The sequence below is a fragment of the Oryzias melastigma genome, linkage group LG17, assembly GCF_002922805.2.
Source record: "Oryzias melastigma strain HK-1 linkage group LG17, ASM292280v2, whole genome shotgun sequence".
Lineage (NCBI taxonomy): Eukaryota > Metazoa > Chordata > Actinopteri > Beloniformes > Adrianichthyidae > Oryzias > Oryzias melastigma.
Window position 1 is genome coordinate 20,488,305 of NC_050528.1, and position 16,722 is coordinate 20,505,026.

At 37.3% G+C, this 16,722-nt stretch overlaps 1 protein-coding gene across 6 annotated transcripts in view; it reads left to right on the plus strand.

The window, feature by feature from the left end:
- Positions 1-12,311: 12,311 nt before the first annotated feature.
- Positions 12,312-16,722, plus strand: part of astn1 (astrotactin 1) — a 373,519-nt gene continuing 369,108 nt past the window's right edge. For all 6 annotated transcript variants that reach the window (XM_024273426.2, XM_024273427.2, XM_024273428.2 and 3 more), the window contains exon 1: positions 12,312-13,260. In XM_024273426.2, the coding sequence (XP_024129194.1) occupies positions 12,978-13,260 (283 nt within the window). In that variant the 5' untranslated portion in view covers positions 12,312-12,977. The remainder of the gene's footprint in view (positions 13,261-16,722) is intronic.

Here is a 16,722-nt window from a genome sequence, read left to right on the forward strand (position 1 = left end):
AAGATTAAACAATGAGATCTTTCTCTTGATCAGTCTCCCGGCCTGCCCTCCCCACCATCTCTGCACCTGCTCCTCACAGCTCCCCCCGATGCATGTGTTATTTTCTCCTCAGCCTTAGTGCATCTCAACTGCTGCTGACTATTTTTCTTCAAGTCCCCCCTGCCCCACCCTTTCAACTGCCTTTGATTATTGTCAGCGACTCTGAGCTTGCATGCACAAATCTGTCACAATTTCATGTGTGCGTGGCTTGCTGTCTTTTTCAGATGTGCACACCCTCATAATCCCTCTCCTCTTTCATTCACTTTCCAGTGTCCATCTCTCACTCAGCTCTCCACTAATATTCACAGTGGGCCATTATGTTATTCTTAGAGTCTATTCCACGAGAAATCTGTCTCATTTTTTTCTCGTAATAACAGTTTGACGTTCAATAGAAGCACATGGAACGCAATGATGAGATAACTGATTATGAAAAGGAGGACTGTATCACTCGCTAAAAGAAATGTAATATACAACATAGATAAAAAACCTTGAAAAAAATGGAACATAGAAGAACTAATTCTACACTATTTCAGGCTCAACTTACAAGCAGAAAATAATTACAAGATTCAGTGTAGGAAGATCAAGTCAAACTCCGATCATCTTGTGATCTATAGTAAAATGTTCCCAGTGGCTTTTTGATTATGAAAATGCTGTTTTTAGCCAAAAAACAACAAAAAAATCTGTCATTTTCTAGGACATAGGTTCTGCAGATTGGCAGGAGTTCATTAGAAATTCACCTCTAAGCATATTCTCAACATCACAAATACACTCTTTTCTCAAAAAGCCATTTCCTCTACTCTGATTGGTTGTGATTTGAATAAATAAATACTCAAAAATTGAATTTTTGAGGTTAATTTTTATTATTTACGTGCCTCATCATTAGAAAAATGATGTTAAAAACATGATTTTTATCAGGGTGGGTCTTTAAAGAACAAAGTGGTTTCTCTGAAGTCTAATGAGGCTAAACCTGAAATCTAAGTCCTAATTTTCAAACCAGATTTTTGTAAAGCCTTAAGAAAATCTTTGGTCCCAGAACATCAATGAATTCACTCCATTATCACTAATCAGTTCAAAATCCCTTAAAGAAGTTAAAGCACAAAAAATCCACATCTTTTTCATAGTCTTCATAGTCTGCCTTTTGTGTTTTCTACAGTTTAGAAAATTATTTTCAGAACCAAAAAGAAAATCATTTGCAACTGCCTTGTATTTTATTCAAACTTAGCAGACTTTTGAATTAGCATTCCTTACCTGTTGATGGTGGTCAGTGAAAGAGATCAGGCCGTGATACGTCAGATATCCATTAGGATTTGGGATGTAAGCAACACCAATCCACCTGCTATCAAATAGGATCTATTGCTAACATCATCTGTTTCTATTGTTCTCTCTGTGCTTTCTGCTGATTAGCTGACTCAGGTGTCTCCTCATTCTAAATGACTGAACACACCTGATGCAGATAATTAGCAAAATAATTTACAGAGAGATCTAGAAAAACAGGAAGGGTGGTAGATTTTGAGGATCAGGGTGGGGCAGCCTTCATGTTGACCAGCGGTCTGCAACCTTAAACACTTAAAGAATCATTCAAGTTGATTTCACACTGACCACAATCCAGAAGGAGGCTATGACTTCACGCATTAGAAAAATAGAACACTGTTCTGCATTTATTGTCCTTATTATGATAAAAATTAAGGATGTTTTCTATAGGAGCATAAAAACTATGAACATAAAGAGAAAATAGCCTCTTTTTTTCAAAATATGAAATACTTTTTAACTGGGGGTAGGGGGGAGAAAGTTGAAGGTCCCACCTTCTTTGTGTGATGTATTTGTTTGTTAGAGTCTATATTTTGAAGTGTTAGAGGTGTGTGAACTAAAGGGTATAGTTAAATTGGTGAGTAGAGCATTGACAGGACATCTCCTGATTGCTCACAGCGATGCCCCGTCACCCTCTCACCTATGGCCCTGCATGTCTATGGTCAGTTAAAATTGGCGGGAAGGGCACAGTTACATTGAATGATTTTGGAAAACGTTGAATAGTAGGCTTTTTTTGTTGTATAAATTTCAGTGGTTTACAGCAAAAAGGCCCTGGTTCAAGTTCCGACTGAGACCTTTCTGTGTGGACTTCACATGTTCTCCCTGTGCATGTGTGGGTTTTCTCTGGGTACTCTGGCTTCCTCTCACAGTCCAAAAACACACTTCATAGCTGAAGTAATGACTTTAAATTGTCCCTAGGTGTGAGTGTGAATGGGTGTGTGATTGTGGCCCTGCCACAGGCTGGCGACTCGTCCAGGGTGTACCCCGCCTTCGCCCAACAGCAGCCAAGTTTGGCTCCTGCAGACTTGTGACCCAAAAAGGGGTGGATGGATGGGTGTGATCCACGTTGAGGCAATTCTCAGCTTCACTTCTACAGCCCGATGCCCCAGTAAGTTCATTACACTCCTTTTTTTTGTAGATAATGACTGTACCATCACTCTGAGGACCCCACTTAGTTCATTTTGGCCAAGGCTTTTGGCAGATTGAACTCCCGTCTGAAGTCAAGGCTGAACAGTCAATTTCATAAGATGAGGTGTTTTTCTATTAAATACTTCCACCTGAAAAAGCATCCCTGCAGTTAGTTAGAACAAGTAAAAGGGGGGAGCAAGGATACAAGCCTCTACAGGTTATTGAAACATGATTTGGAGGGAAAAAAAAGAGATCAAAATATTTTCAGTTTAATTCAATTTTACCTCATTTGATTATTTTTTTTTAATATACACAAGTGCAGCCATAGATGTTGCTTACATTAAAAAATATCTACCTGTTCTTAGCAAAACATTCTACACTTGAAGTCTAATTCATTGAGTATACTTGAGTATAAGTATAGCAAGTATACGTTAGACTATGTATGTGTAGGGTAGGAAGTATGCTAACCACATACTTCTTCAGACAAAGTTAGAACATTTTAAGTTTACCGTTGTGTATAAAACATTAACTGCAAGCATATTGCCTCACTTTTAATACAAACCAAGTATGCTTTTAGTATACTTAAATAGATTATTTTTGCTAAAGGTAGGTGATGAATTTGATTTAATACAACCCTAAATTCAGTAAATCCTCATGAAATGCATAAATCTGACTTTGTGAATGTGTTTTCTGCAGTGATTCTCTTTTCCTGTTCATCTGTCTTGCTGTCTCATTATTGTGCAGCACTCCAGTGACTTTGCCCCAGCAGGTGAGTCTGCATGTAAGAGTTCAGGTAAATCACAGACACTTTACTGATGCAGGAGGGCAGACAGGGACTGTATCATTAACCAGCAGAAACCCGATTTTTGTCAAGTCCTTGTTATGCCGTATACCTGACTGTGACACAATCAGGTATACGGACATGGTGAGTTGGACATGAAATATTTTTAAAAGAAAAACAGATATGAACATTAAATACATTTTTAAAAAAATACTATTTAAGTTATCAAAGTGGAATACGTTGCCTTTTAAATTTACTGTGGTGTGATATTTATTATAGAGCATCATAACTGGACACCCACAAGCAGTAAAAGCCATGTTTCCACTAAGCAGTCCAGTCAAGTATGGTCCAGTATTTTGACTTATGGACCTACAACCGTTGGTCATTGGTCCACAGGAAAATGGAACGTACTGGTTAGTGTGGAGCTACAGTCAACACACAATGAAACCAGTTGATTGGTGAAAGGTCATTAGGACAACAGAAAGTGCCAAACCAGTGTCAACGTTTCCAAACATTCAGTTTTTGTCTTTCAGTCGATGTGTATCAGGAAAAGATGTCTGCAACAAACAGCAAGGTCTGGTTGGCACTGGAAATACAAATGCTCCTTGCCATCCATGGCTCTAGCGGGATTCAGAGTGAGCTGGATGGATCACATAGCTTAGCTTTGGCTGTATTCGCACAACACCCTTCAAGCTCTGTGACTACACATTCTCACTCCCAACTCATCATATATGGACGTATGGTTCAGGCGCACACTGCATAACTTTTTGATGTTTTAGGTGTCCCCAACTTGTCGTTTTTTGATGTGCTGGCTGTTCCCATTAAATCACTGGTCCCCAACTCCCGGGATAAGATATCGAACGCAGGAACTGTAATGTAACAGGTACTGGGTAAGGATACCCAAGAGTTGGGGACCCCTGATTAGTGTGTGTGGCCCAGTGCCAAGTGGCCCTCGGATGGGTACCAGTTCACGGCCCAGAGATTGGGGACATCTGATTTAATGGGAAGCACATGAAATAACGACGAGTTGGAAACACCCAAAATGTCAAAAAGTGACACAGAGGAGGCCCAAACCATATGTCCATATTTGACGAGTTGGGAGTGAGAATGTGTTGGCTTTGATTGTTCAACTTTGAGCTCACCTGAATTGCCTGGATCATTCTAAACCGGACTGGCCCGTACCGTACCACTCAGTGGAAACAAGGCTAAACAGTCAATAATAGTAATAATATTAATAATAATAAACTCACATTTTGTAATAAACTGGTAAATTGTGTCATTTATCTGAAGTACACTAAGAAACAGAATAGTCTACATGATAGCAATAAGGAACTGTATTGTTCTTGGTACAAAGGTCGTGGATCACGTCTGTGTTCCACAGCCTGGACAGCAGAATCTGCGTCCTGAGAGAAACAATTCAAATTCATAACACAGTGATGTGAGAGAAAACTTAAAATTCTCTGTGCTGTTCTGAGAGTCTGCTGATGACACAGAGTGGTCAGAGATCGAAGAAGCCGCCCAACGATTTTTGTCCAGACTCTTTAAATCCTCAGGAGAGAGTTATGGTTCTGTATGGGGAGAGAGCGAGTGAAAGCGAAGGTTATTACATTTTCAATGAAAGCATAGTAGAAGGTGGAGTGAATGTCCATTTTGGTTCTAAATGATTTCAATTTTTTGGAAGAAGAACTGTCTCTGGCTGCATTCCTCCAAGATTTCCTCTGTGTTAGAAGAGAACTTCAGCGGGTTGTAAAAAAGTAGTCCCTAGATACTCCTGAAAAATTTCCACAGGCTTCCCCAGTGTGATGGTGCTGACTAACTCCGACTTTTGTCTTTGCCTGACAGGAAAAGGTCACAACCATGTGTTGATGTTCAGTTCAAGACACAATTCCCCACATTCTTACAGAGCTGAGCTGTGTTATGGAGGTTGGTTAAGGAAAAAGGATATAATAGCTGTGTCATCAGCAAATTTAACAATTTTGGGATTCAACCTGGAAAGATTTCAGTCGGTAAAGACAGAGTTTCCTGTTAACACATTCTTTAAACTCTGCCAAGCAAGCACACACATTGCCCTTTGAAAACATCTGTTCTACCTATTGTTTTGTTTTGCTGTTCTTGCATCTTTCTTAACCTCCCTATTGATTTCACAGCTTCTAACCTGGTAAAATACTGTTTTTTTTTTAGTAGAAGTCACGATTTTTTGTACAGTTTGGTAGGGGTGTGACTTATACTCAGGCGTGACTTAGGTGCGATTATTAAATAATATATATTTTTGAACAACCGCTAGAAGGCACTGCAGGTGTGTGTTTTACTATTCGCTACTAACAGCAACGCAGAAGAAGTAGCACTGCTCAGTCTTAAGCTGCGTTCACACCAAATGGGATTCGTGCAACGAAGGTGGCCAGTTTCAATGTTAATTCAATGGTGCAGACACAATCCGAGGTCCTGCTGCACGATTTGAGCGGCATGACTCAATCAGCAGGTAGATAGGCTACACATCCAATCATTCAAGCTTTTTTGCCCTGAACTTCCATCCATTTTCTTGACCCAGTGGGGTTGCAGAGTAGCCGGAGCCCATCCCGGCTGTCGGGTGAGGGCTGGGTACACCCTGGATAGGTCGCCAGCCTGTCGCACCTGTGATTGTTTTTATTTTTCCCCTCTTGGGCTATTGTGGGACAGTGAACCTTCAAACACAGAAAAGCATCCGTCAAACAGAATGCTTCTAGTACCTGACAAAGTCACTGAATGATCTCATGAACCCAGACATAGAGATGTGATGTTTTATTAGTTAATTATTACTATGGAAAATAGTAATCTTCTTCGTGGGTACCATGGTATCCACATAAAATAAATAAAAAAAAACAAAAAAACTGTTTTTTAAACTGTTTGATGTTTAATGATCTGGGTATCTGTCTCCCTCTTTTAACAATTGATGAGTATGCAGGAGGTGAAAGAATGCTGTCATAGCCGAAGAGCCAATAGGGGCAACGCTCTGTGCACATCCAAGATGGAATCAAAGCACTTGTTCAATAATTTTTCTGATTGGTGAAGCTACCAACCAACTGATAAGGAAATTCCATGATAAATTGACGGGAATCTGATAATAACAGTTTATATTTATACAGAGTGTATTTGATATGGTTTGTGGCTGTAAATTTCTTTGCCTGTTTTCAATGTTTTACAGAGAATATTGATTCCTGTTTTACATCAATCCCAAAGCAATGAGGCCACAACTAGCTTGATGTCAGAACCACACAGCTCCTCCCTGATAGCGACTGTCTTGTACCAGAAGGGACTGACATGGAGACGGACACATCTACCATGTTGTTTTCCTGTCAGCTGAAATCTAACCATTCAGGAAGTCCAAAACCAATCCATTCTCAGATTTCAGTGATGTCATTCCTATTTAGAATGTTTAGTAAAAGCAAGTATAAAGGTAGTCCAATATGTCTACATAAGAAAACCACTTGCTTTTTGACATTCGTTTTTTTTTTTTATACTTGAGCACACATTTGCAAGAATCACAGAGGGAAGTGTTCAATCTTCTTTGCTCTTTCTTTTCCTCAGTATCTCCTTTCTTTGTCCCTCTTCTCTGTTGTGTCACATTCTCTTTGTTCTGATGGCCGTCTGTCCTATTTGCCGAGATTTTGTGTTTAACTCCCACAGGTTACTGATCAATGATAAACTGTCCGTGGGGAGAAATGTTGCAGTTGGAGAAGGAGGTCTCTGGTGTAAGTGATCTGGCTGGTTGTCCGGAAGGCTCAGTCCACTTGTTGCACAGGATCGATGATACACAAGTGAATTGAGGAGAACAAACATCAATACGATCCATGAGAAGTGTATTTTGAAGGTAGTTTAAGTTTGTGTTGGGGCCAAAGGGTTCTGCTAATGCTAGGCTGATTAGCATCAGCTCATAGATAAATATGTGTACCAACATTTTGAGAAAGCCAACCAAAAAAAAACAAAAAAAAAACTCAACCATACAAAGAAACTGTGAAGTCAAAACCTGGCAAAAACATGAACAATTATTAAAAAAATAATCCATAAATACTGTATTTCCCACACTAAAAGGCGAACTTCAAAGCTTTATGTTTTTTCAAATTGACAGTGAGCCTTATCATTCGGTTCGCCTTATTCATGGTTTAATTTTGGTTGTGCCAATTGATGTCGAAGTGATTTTGAAAGGTATACAGCCCTCTGTCAAAATGTCTCTTTTGTCCGAGTTGCAAACAAGGCCGGTATTATTGTGAATGCATTAACGTGGATAACGCATAGCAGGGTTTTTTTATTTAATGTGTTGGGAGTTATCGTCAATGAGCTATGTCAGCGAGAGACGCAACACTAGCTTGTTATATACGCAAAGTTGGACGTCATATTGGAAAGGGCTAGATGCCGGTTCACTGCTTTGCTACAATTGCACAGAGCTGGAAAAACAAGGATGTGACTTTTTACAGGTACATTTTTACTGTCCACTAATAAAGAAGAACTTCTAGAAAATATTTTAGGAAGATGTGAGTCAGTTTGTTCTCAGAACAGTGAATGTTTGGGCTGATCTTGTAACCTCTTTAAAGTCAACAGTAAAATAATAAATTATTTTCGCATTTTCTGGCAGGACCATCTTTTTTTAATGGAGGTTGACCATAATATTTGTATGTGTGTTCAAACTCAAATTTAATCATATAATTCTGCGGAGGAAAAAAAAAAACTAACCAGGATTCCCTCAGTGGCAAAGAGGAAAAGAGTCCAGCGCCTAATTCCCTTCCAACATGTGGCGTCCAGAAGACTCTCCTGTGTACAACAAGTGCAAGGAGTCTGCGGTAATGTCAGTTACCCACCTAACCCGTCTTAAAACAGACCAAGGATTTAACAGTTTGTGAAAATCTTAGTCTGTTTGCAGGTTTTAAGAAAATCACAACCATGCATCAGGTATGCATTGCGTTTCCTGTTCTATGGCATATTTATTTATTGAAAATTTTGAATCTCGTTCATTTGTTGCACTTTGTGCAAAAACATTAATACCAACGTCTGGGTCTTATTTTTGTGAGAATTAGATATATATATATATATTTTTTTTTAAATCAGACCAAAATGAAGGATTTCATGGTCATTTTATTGTATCTGCTAAGCCATATCTCATTATTTACACCCTTTTCAAAAAGGTGTCACTCTTTGCGTATTTTTAGTAACATGCTGGCAAGGCAAGGCAAGTTTATTTGTATCGCACATTTCATGTACAGAGACAATTCAAAGTGCTTTACATAAAACATTAAAAGAACAATCAAAAGAAATAGTAAACGTGTGATCATTAAAATAAAATTAAAAGAAAGTAAAAATATTTTATTTTAAAACAAGCATAGATAAACAGTGCGGACATAAACACTGTCACATCCCTAGGCTATTGGGAGTTCCAGATATTGAGAATACGTTAACACGGCTAACGTGTATCAGTGTTGGAGTGTGTGTTTTTTTATGCGTTGCTAACAGGGTTGGGAGTTAGCATATTCATGGTAACATTTGCTCTTCAAGTTTTAAAATGACCCTTTCATTTATGGTGCACCTTATAATCCAGTGCGACCTATAGTGTGGAAAATATGCTATAGAGCCCCTTTTGTCTTTATGAGTGGTCAACCGCTAAACTGGGTGACCTACATAACTCAGAAATGTTGCCATTTTCAGTTGCTAGCTAATATAAAGAGTACCCATAGATGCATATACGAAAAAATATTTTGAATGTAGGTGATTGATTAGAACGATGTGAGTCTTTTATTTTTTAATAAAAAAGGAACTATTAGAATGAGAATGTAATGGCATAAAAGAAAAACATACTTTTTTTGCTCTTATTTTCTTTAAAACATCAATTTTCGAGTTATCGTTGACAAGCTGAAAATCGCAATTTTTTTGCTTAAGGGTCGCCCCCATAGCTAAACGCAGTTCATTGGCTTCTACGGATAATCCCAACAGTCACAATATAAAAGGACAAATAAATCTAGCAGCATAACATTTTTATTTAAGCTCTATGACATTTAGGTACTTATATATTCTTCTTACATCCATTTTATGTTTAAGGGAACAATCAACCCTTAATGAATAATGAACACCCTCAACTGACTTCCTTTATATGTAATCAAGTCTTAAATATTTCATTGAGAAACACTTAGGGCCAGTCATTTCCCTTTATATTATGGAATACTTTAAGCTACAGTGTTGTCCTATTTTGGAGATTCTGGAAGACGTGGCAGCTAATAGGAGGCCACAGAGCTGCTTAAATATTAAATGGATGGACAGTAGTGGCACAGAAAAAGCAAATCTTCTTTCCTTACGGCTTTGCGTCCAAATCCAAATTGCAATTGTGTGCTCAACAAAGCAGTTCAGGGATTTAGACTCAGAAAGTAAGCTGCAAATGTAAGTCTCAGTGCAATTTAAATCAAGTTTGTCTCTGTGCTTCTTGTTATTTGCTATGAAACAGCATTAAATAACACTGTGAAACAGCGATATTCAAAAAATTTAGCAATTATATGAAATATAATTTGCAAACATATTTATTCAACAAATAATGATTCAAATGAGTGCTTTCACTTCTCCAAAAAGACACAAAGAAAGTTAGAATTCAGTAAAACTAAAAAATAAAAGCATCAAGACTGTGATACACAAACACATCTACCAACATTCAAAGAGCCTGAGGGTTCTACGCAAGATCTTAGATGTTCTCTTCTGGACAGACATCTCAGATGTTTCTCAAATCTGCAGGAGCCGCATGTTCTAAGATTGTTATTCACAACCTTGTGTTGTCTTTAGCATTCACTTTTTCTACATCTTTTCTTCGCCTCCTGTTATTTTCAGGCTTGTTTTTGTGCTTCTGGCTGGAACTGCAGTATTGCTTTGAATTGGTAGATCTAGTTTTGTTTGTTCACTAAAACATCCTGGGGGTTTGGCTATGCTAGCAGGTCTGAAAGTATCACTGCTAAGAAATGTAACTGACCAAATTAAATTCACAATTTATTGATCTAATTCAGTTTTGGATTTAAAACTATGCAATTCAATAATTATATTTTGTCAAATTTCCATTGAAAATTAAGTTATAAAAGCCTGTTCACATATTACCTAGCGACTTAAACAAGAAATAAAAGGCTACTTTTTGTTATCAAAAGTACTTTTTTAGCCTGATTTTAAATTGAAAATATAGCATTAAAAGAGAATTAATAAATGAATTTGGGGAATGGATATTGAATTCTTAATTGGAGATCAAATGTTTATTTTTAAACCAAGCCTTAATCTTGACTAAGATTGTTTTAACCTGTTCTATGATGATCCCCCCCCACCCCTGCAATTATTTTGATTTTTTTTACAGACTAAGAAATGTTACAAGTATAGTCAAATTTAATTTTTTACAATGATTTTTTGTAATTTGGGAGTCAGGACTTTTGAACTTGAGCTTGTGATACCACAGCATCTTTTATTCCAGAATGGGATCATGGTTCTGCCCCACTACTCTGGAACTCCCTCCCCTCTGATCTACAAAATATGGACTCATTTTCTCAATTCTCCACACACCTGAAAACGTGCCTCTTTCGCAGTGCATTCAATACCTGACACTTACCTGTAATTTTAGCTGTTGACTTACTGTTGTGTTTGTTATTTAGCTGTTTTGTTTTTTATGCTATTGTTGTGTTTTTATGCTTTTATTTATGTATTGTGGGGCGACCTTGAGTGCCAAGAAAGGCACCATATGAATAAAATGTATTATTATTATTGTTTTACCCAGATTTTCATACTTTTCTTCCTGTAAGAACAACTATGAAGTTTTACAGCAGGAACCCAAATGTAGATATGACTTTGTTGTGCTCCAACTTCTTGAAGCAATCACCATTGTTTCATATGGTGTGTGTAGAAGTTCTTAAAATTTCTCACAGAGGTATTCATTGTCTTGAACAGTGAGCAACATGTAGTCATAGGGTACTGAGACACATAATGAGTAAATGGAAAGCAGACTAGATGAGAGCATTGGGAAGATTTTGTCAATTTATTACATGAAATACTTGTGTTTTGGTGTTTGCCAGAGATTTTCCAATTTAATTCAAAATACTATCTTGATCTTCAAGGGGAAATTAAGAAATACCACAGACGCAAGAAGTCTTGCACAATCTTAAGTTCAACCAAAACTGTCAAAAAACAACAACAACAACTTAGACAATAAACAAATCTATTGATCTTTACTTGAAGAAGCAGCAGAACCAATGAGCTTTTTACAGAGACCAAAATGAAAAAACAGCTTTTGTGGAGACTTCATTTATATGGGTCTACTATTAACTCAGGAGACCAGACAATCTTATCTAATAACCTTGTTGTAATTTCCACACTATTGGTTGTAAAGATGTACCATCAATGAATGGTGTCATGTCATACTGTATAAAGTACACCGAACTATAAGGCACATTAAGCGAGATAAGAGTCGGAAAAAAAGAGTCAGACTTCATTAACTGCGTTCAAAGTAACTGTGACATGCTAATACATGTTGGTGACGTTAGCAGAGTTAGGTGGGTTAATGTATTCACAATATCTGTATCTGACAACCTCGTTTGCAACACGTAAAAGAACACAGTCCAACACCGCTACACGTTAGCCACATTAACATATTCACAATACCTGTAAAAAATGAGTTATATAGGCCTGAGATACTATGCTGTTACCATTGTCCAAGATATGTAAAGAGTGACGCCATATTGGAAAGGGCAGTAAACAATAACACATGGCTTAGCAGATACAGTAGAATAACCATAAAAAGCTTAATCGTGGTTCAAGTTTGAAAAGAAAAACTGTTATCATCACATAAATAAGACCCAGGCTTTGGTATTAATGTGTACCAAGTGCAACAAAGTGCGACTTTTAATCTTATAAATTTATGACATTTAAAGTCATAAATATAAAACTTTATTCTCGTAATTTAGCAGTTATGACTTTGTTCTCATAAATTTACGAGATTTAAAGTCGTTATTTCAAAAATTAAATGTTCTTTATAAAGTGGCCCTAATACTCTCGTACTTTAGACTACTGTAATAAAAACATAAAAAATAAAATTAAAGCTTCATAGTTTGGAAAAATCAGAGCACAAAAGACCAAATATATATATATATATATTAAAAAATAAGAAATAAAAACTCGTAAAATGAATAAATAATTTTGTTTGACACCCTTTCAAAGAATCAACAAAGAATGTGGGGCTACACAGAATTGTAAATATAGGGTGCAGAAAAGGGTTGTGAACAACTGGTTTAGAAGATTTTAGCTGGTCAAGCCACCATTAAATCAAAAGGGTAAAGCTGTCTCCTAGATATTATATGCAAATGTGTGGACAAAGCAAATAAATAAAAACAGATTAGGTTGTTGCTGATGGGACCCTGAGGCCAGTTTGGTTGCATCTAATGTGAGAAATCTATGCTCGGCCATTACAGCGCTATTTAGACAGTTTATCGATCATTCACCGAATAAAGGGGTCAATGACATTAAAATATCCAACACCCAGTGCTCTGCACATCTGCAAAACACCACATGACCGATCACAGAAAGGAAGGAAAAAAGAGGCGTTTGTTTTCCTCACGGAGACAGTCCGCCGGTGAACGGCGCTTCCCCTCACTCACTGCCTTCTCATTCGCCGGGCTGAGAGGAAACCCAAGCAGCCTGAAACGAGGAGCAGCAGCGAGACGACCAGGAGGAGCGGAGCATCAACATGGACCCGACGCTGCTATGGCTCGCCTGGGCTCTCGTGGTTTTCCACGCGGCTCCTGTCCAGAGCCTGAACGGCGACGAGGACCAGAGCCAGGACACCGACTGCAAGATGAAGAGCGTCACCGTGTCGGCGCTGCCGTTTCTGAGGGAGAACGACCTGAGCATCATGCACAGTCCGTCGGCCTCCGAGCCCAAGCTGCTGTTCTCGGTGAGGAACGACTTTCCCGGGGACGTGGTGGTCGTGGACGACCTGGAAAACACCGAGCTGCCATTTTTCGTGCTGGGTAAGTTCGGCCCTTTGATGTTCAATTAGCGCTAATTAAACCTTCCCCGCGTGTTTGGTATTACTGCACAGCTGTACATTAGCTTAGGCCGGGCTACAAGGCGTTTGTGTTGTGTTTTGATAACATTTATAAACAGTAAAGACACAAAAACCGAGAGGAGAAGTAAATAAAACGTTTTCTTGGAGTCTATGTTAGCTAAAAGTTAGCTTAACACCTTTTGTAATGACGCAAATGTTTGATATTTTGAACCACAACAATAGGCCACATAGCCTCAAATGCTAGGGTACATTCTTCAACTATTTACAGAAACTGTTCTTTTTTATTTGAATGAGTCAAATTTAGCTAAACAAACGTGTAACTATTGCTCTTGTTTCTGGTCCAACCTGTAAGCAGGTGAAAGGAAAGACATTAATAATTAACTCATTAGGGAAACTTAGGAAAACTTTTTTGACTTTAGTTATATCCTTTTAGGGGGTATTTTAAGTACGTTCAGATGAAATTTTAAGTTAGAAAAGTAGATTTTAGGTTAAACCCGAACCGTATGTTGTAGGAGAATTTATCCGCCTCTGTCCATGGTGCTGAAATTCTGTTAAACTTTTCATGTTGCAGCTGGGGCTTGTAGTTCCTATTTTGGGGCTATTAGCTTGAACTGTGCATTCATACAGTTTGAATTTTTCTATTTTTTGTGTCAGTTTTTAATCGAAGCATTCTGGATTTTATTGAAAAGTCTAATCATTGTCCTAATTTTTTCGCATTTGTTAACAAATAGAATATAAAAAAAAAACCAAACAGGTGTTTTTGGTGCTACCTTTTCCCCCTGTTTTTAAGAACTACAAAAGCTAGGAACTATAGTCAGGCTGGACACTAACTTTATCTAATCATGAAAACCGCAAGATGACCTGCAATAAAAAGTTTAAAAGCCACACGCTCATTACCATTATTGTCAGTCTTTCTTGTTATTTCTACTTACTTTATACACAAACACTATAGAGCAAAACGTTGGTGAGGTAGTAGTTACTGTGTATTCTCCAGTATGAATTGTATATTTTTGTTTGTGGTTTTGCAGAAAATTAGTTACAGTCAAAGTTTTTTTGATGAATTGGATCTGCTTGTTCTGAGCTTTAAAGCTTGCCTTGATTTTGATGCATGTGAAGCTGCAGAGGCAGGCAGGGACCATCCGGAAAATATCCCTGAGAAACAATAGCAATTTCCAGTAAGTCACCATGAATCTCAAATCTCAAAAACATCACAAGTACTCATTATTGTTAAAACAAACTCCACAGAAATTCAAAATATCATTTCTCTTTCTCTGGAGTTTTAGAGAAAGAGGCTGTTTGAGTATTATAAGTTATAGACGTTCCTTGACTTCTTGCATTTGCTACATTTGGTACAAATATTGTAGTCCTGAAAAAAATTACAACGTAAAACGAAAAAAAAAAAAGTGACTATGATACGTAACTCTTGGAATGTGTGCCCAGTTCTGAACTTATTTTTTGGCCACACAGACCCCGAGGAAGAGTTAAGGTTAGAATCATGGGTTAAACGACCAAATAGTTCCTGACTGTGGCTGTTTCTGCAGCTCACCACTCTTCCTAGGGATGATCAAATGCAGAAAACACCTTTCACACTCCTAGGTCCGTGACAACTACAGGGACTTTAAGTTTAACTTTAAACACGTGTGGCCAACAACAAAATTCAGCCTTGGCTGCATGTATCATGTGTGGCCAATATGAATTTCCAACACTTTTTGTGCTGGTCGCACATAAATACCTGCAATTAACATCAGCCAAAAAAAAGATACAAAACATAAGAAAACCACACAATATCTTAATCTTTATATTGAAATGTATAAAAGAAGGATCTCAGTTCATCTCAAAATCCATTAAAATAAATCTTAAAAACAAAAGAATTATATAAAAAATATATATAGTTCTAAAAATAAAAACACCTTTTTTGAAAACCAGAACACTTTATATATATAGATATAAAAAATCTCAAAAAACAGACTGTTGTGGATGTGGTCAACTTTGTGGTCAACTTTTTTGTGCCCGATGTTGTCATTGAGATTGACTCACTAACAAAAATGAACAGATCATAATGGACAATGTAACCAAGAGTTGGCCAATGTTTTACTCTGCAATGTTTGTGGATAAATCAAGCAGGAGGAACAAAAGACGCAAGGGATATTATGACAACCACAAAGACAGAACAGACACAGATCAAGTCTGTGACACGGACTAATTGAGTCTTTTCAACTTTTAATTGCAGGTCATCATTTATTATTCATTTATTATTATTATTATTAACAGTGAAGTTGTTTAAGTACGTGTTTTATTTTTTAGAGAATAGTATAATTTATACGGAATCCTGTAAAAGCTATTTCTGTTTATAGTCCTACTCCAGTCATCTTTTGATCTATCGTAAAATCCTTCTCAGTAGTCTTTTATTTTTAATTGTGCTGCTTTTAGCCAGTCAAGCAATATTAAAGCTATCCAATCACACAATTCTGAATCAGATGGCAGCTCGGACAAGGAAAACAAAGACGTACATGAACCTAGTCGTCTACAAATGGATGTATCAAAATGGATCGGACCGGGGAACTTGGGGATTGCAGTTGTAGGTTCTGCATCACACCTACAAGCTTTTTCCGACGACAATTTTTCATCTGCTTTACAACGATTAGACAGAAAAAATACTCAGAAAGGCAATTGTGAGCTTAACTTTCACTATAGATGTCCTCTATCATGACAAAAATGTCACAAGAAAATGTTAAAAACACCAAAAACACAATTTTTATCAATGAGCCTTTAAAACAAAGTTTTTGTTAAGAATGTTCAATGTCCTGATCTGCGCAAAAATAATAAAGACGTGGTCCCACTGAACATGTTTTTGGGAGGCAACATTGACTCATAGTGGTAGTGCTTCAATTAGAAACAAGTGTAATCATTCAGAAGAAGTCCTCTTTAGGCCACGTTGTCAGATTAATTGAATTCCACGTGTGATGAGTGGATTAACACATTTTCGGAACAAAACCGTTTTCCATCGCTTAAATGAATATTCTATTGCTTTTAACAGAAACAGAAATGGCTCCAGGTGAGAAAGATAGACAGCTTTTAATAATAGAACACCCAGTGCATTGTGCAGTTATGCTGCATTTGGTGACATTTCTGTGTTAGACAGCACAAAGAAAGGATGTTAAAAATAAAGAGGGAAGAGAATGAAGCTGCTGAGAAAACAGTTTAAGAGAGATAGAGTTTAGGGTGTTCTAAATGCTGTATTTCCCTGATTTTGCTGCAATTAAATAATTCATAGCTGTTTATTATAAAGAAAATTATTTAAGTTTAGCAAGCTTTGGAAGAAGATAGAGAAATAAAAAGCAATTCAGGCTTTAAAGAAGAGAAAAGAAAAATAGTAGTGAGAACTATGAAACCAAAATATAACTTTTTACTGATAATTTAATGA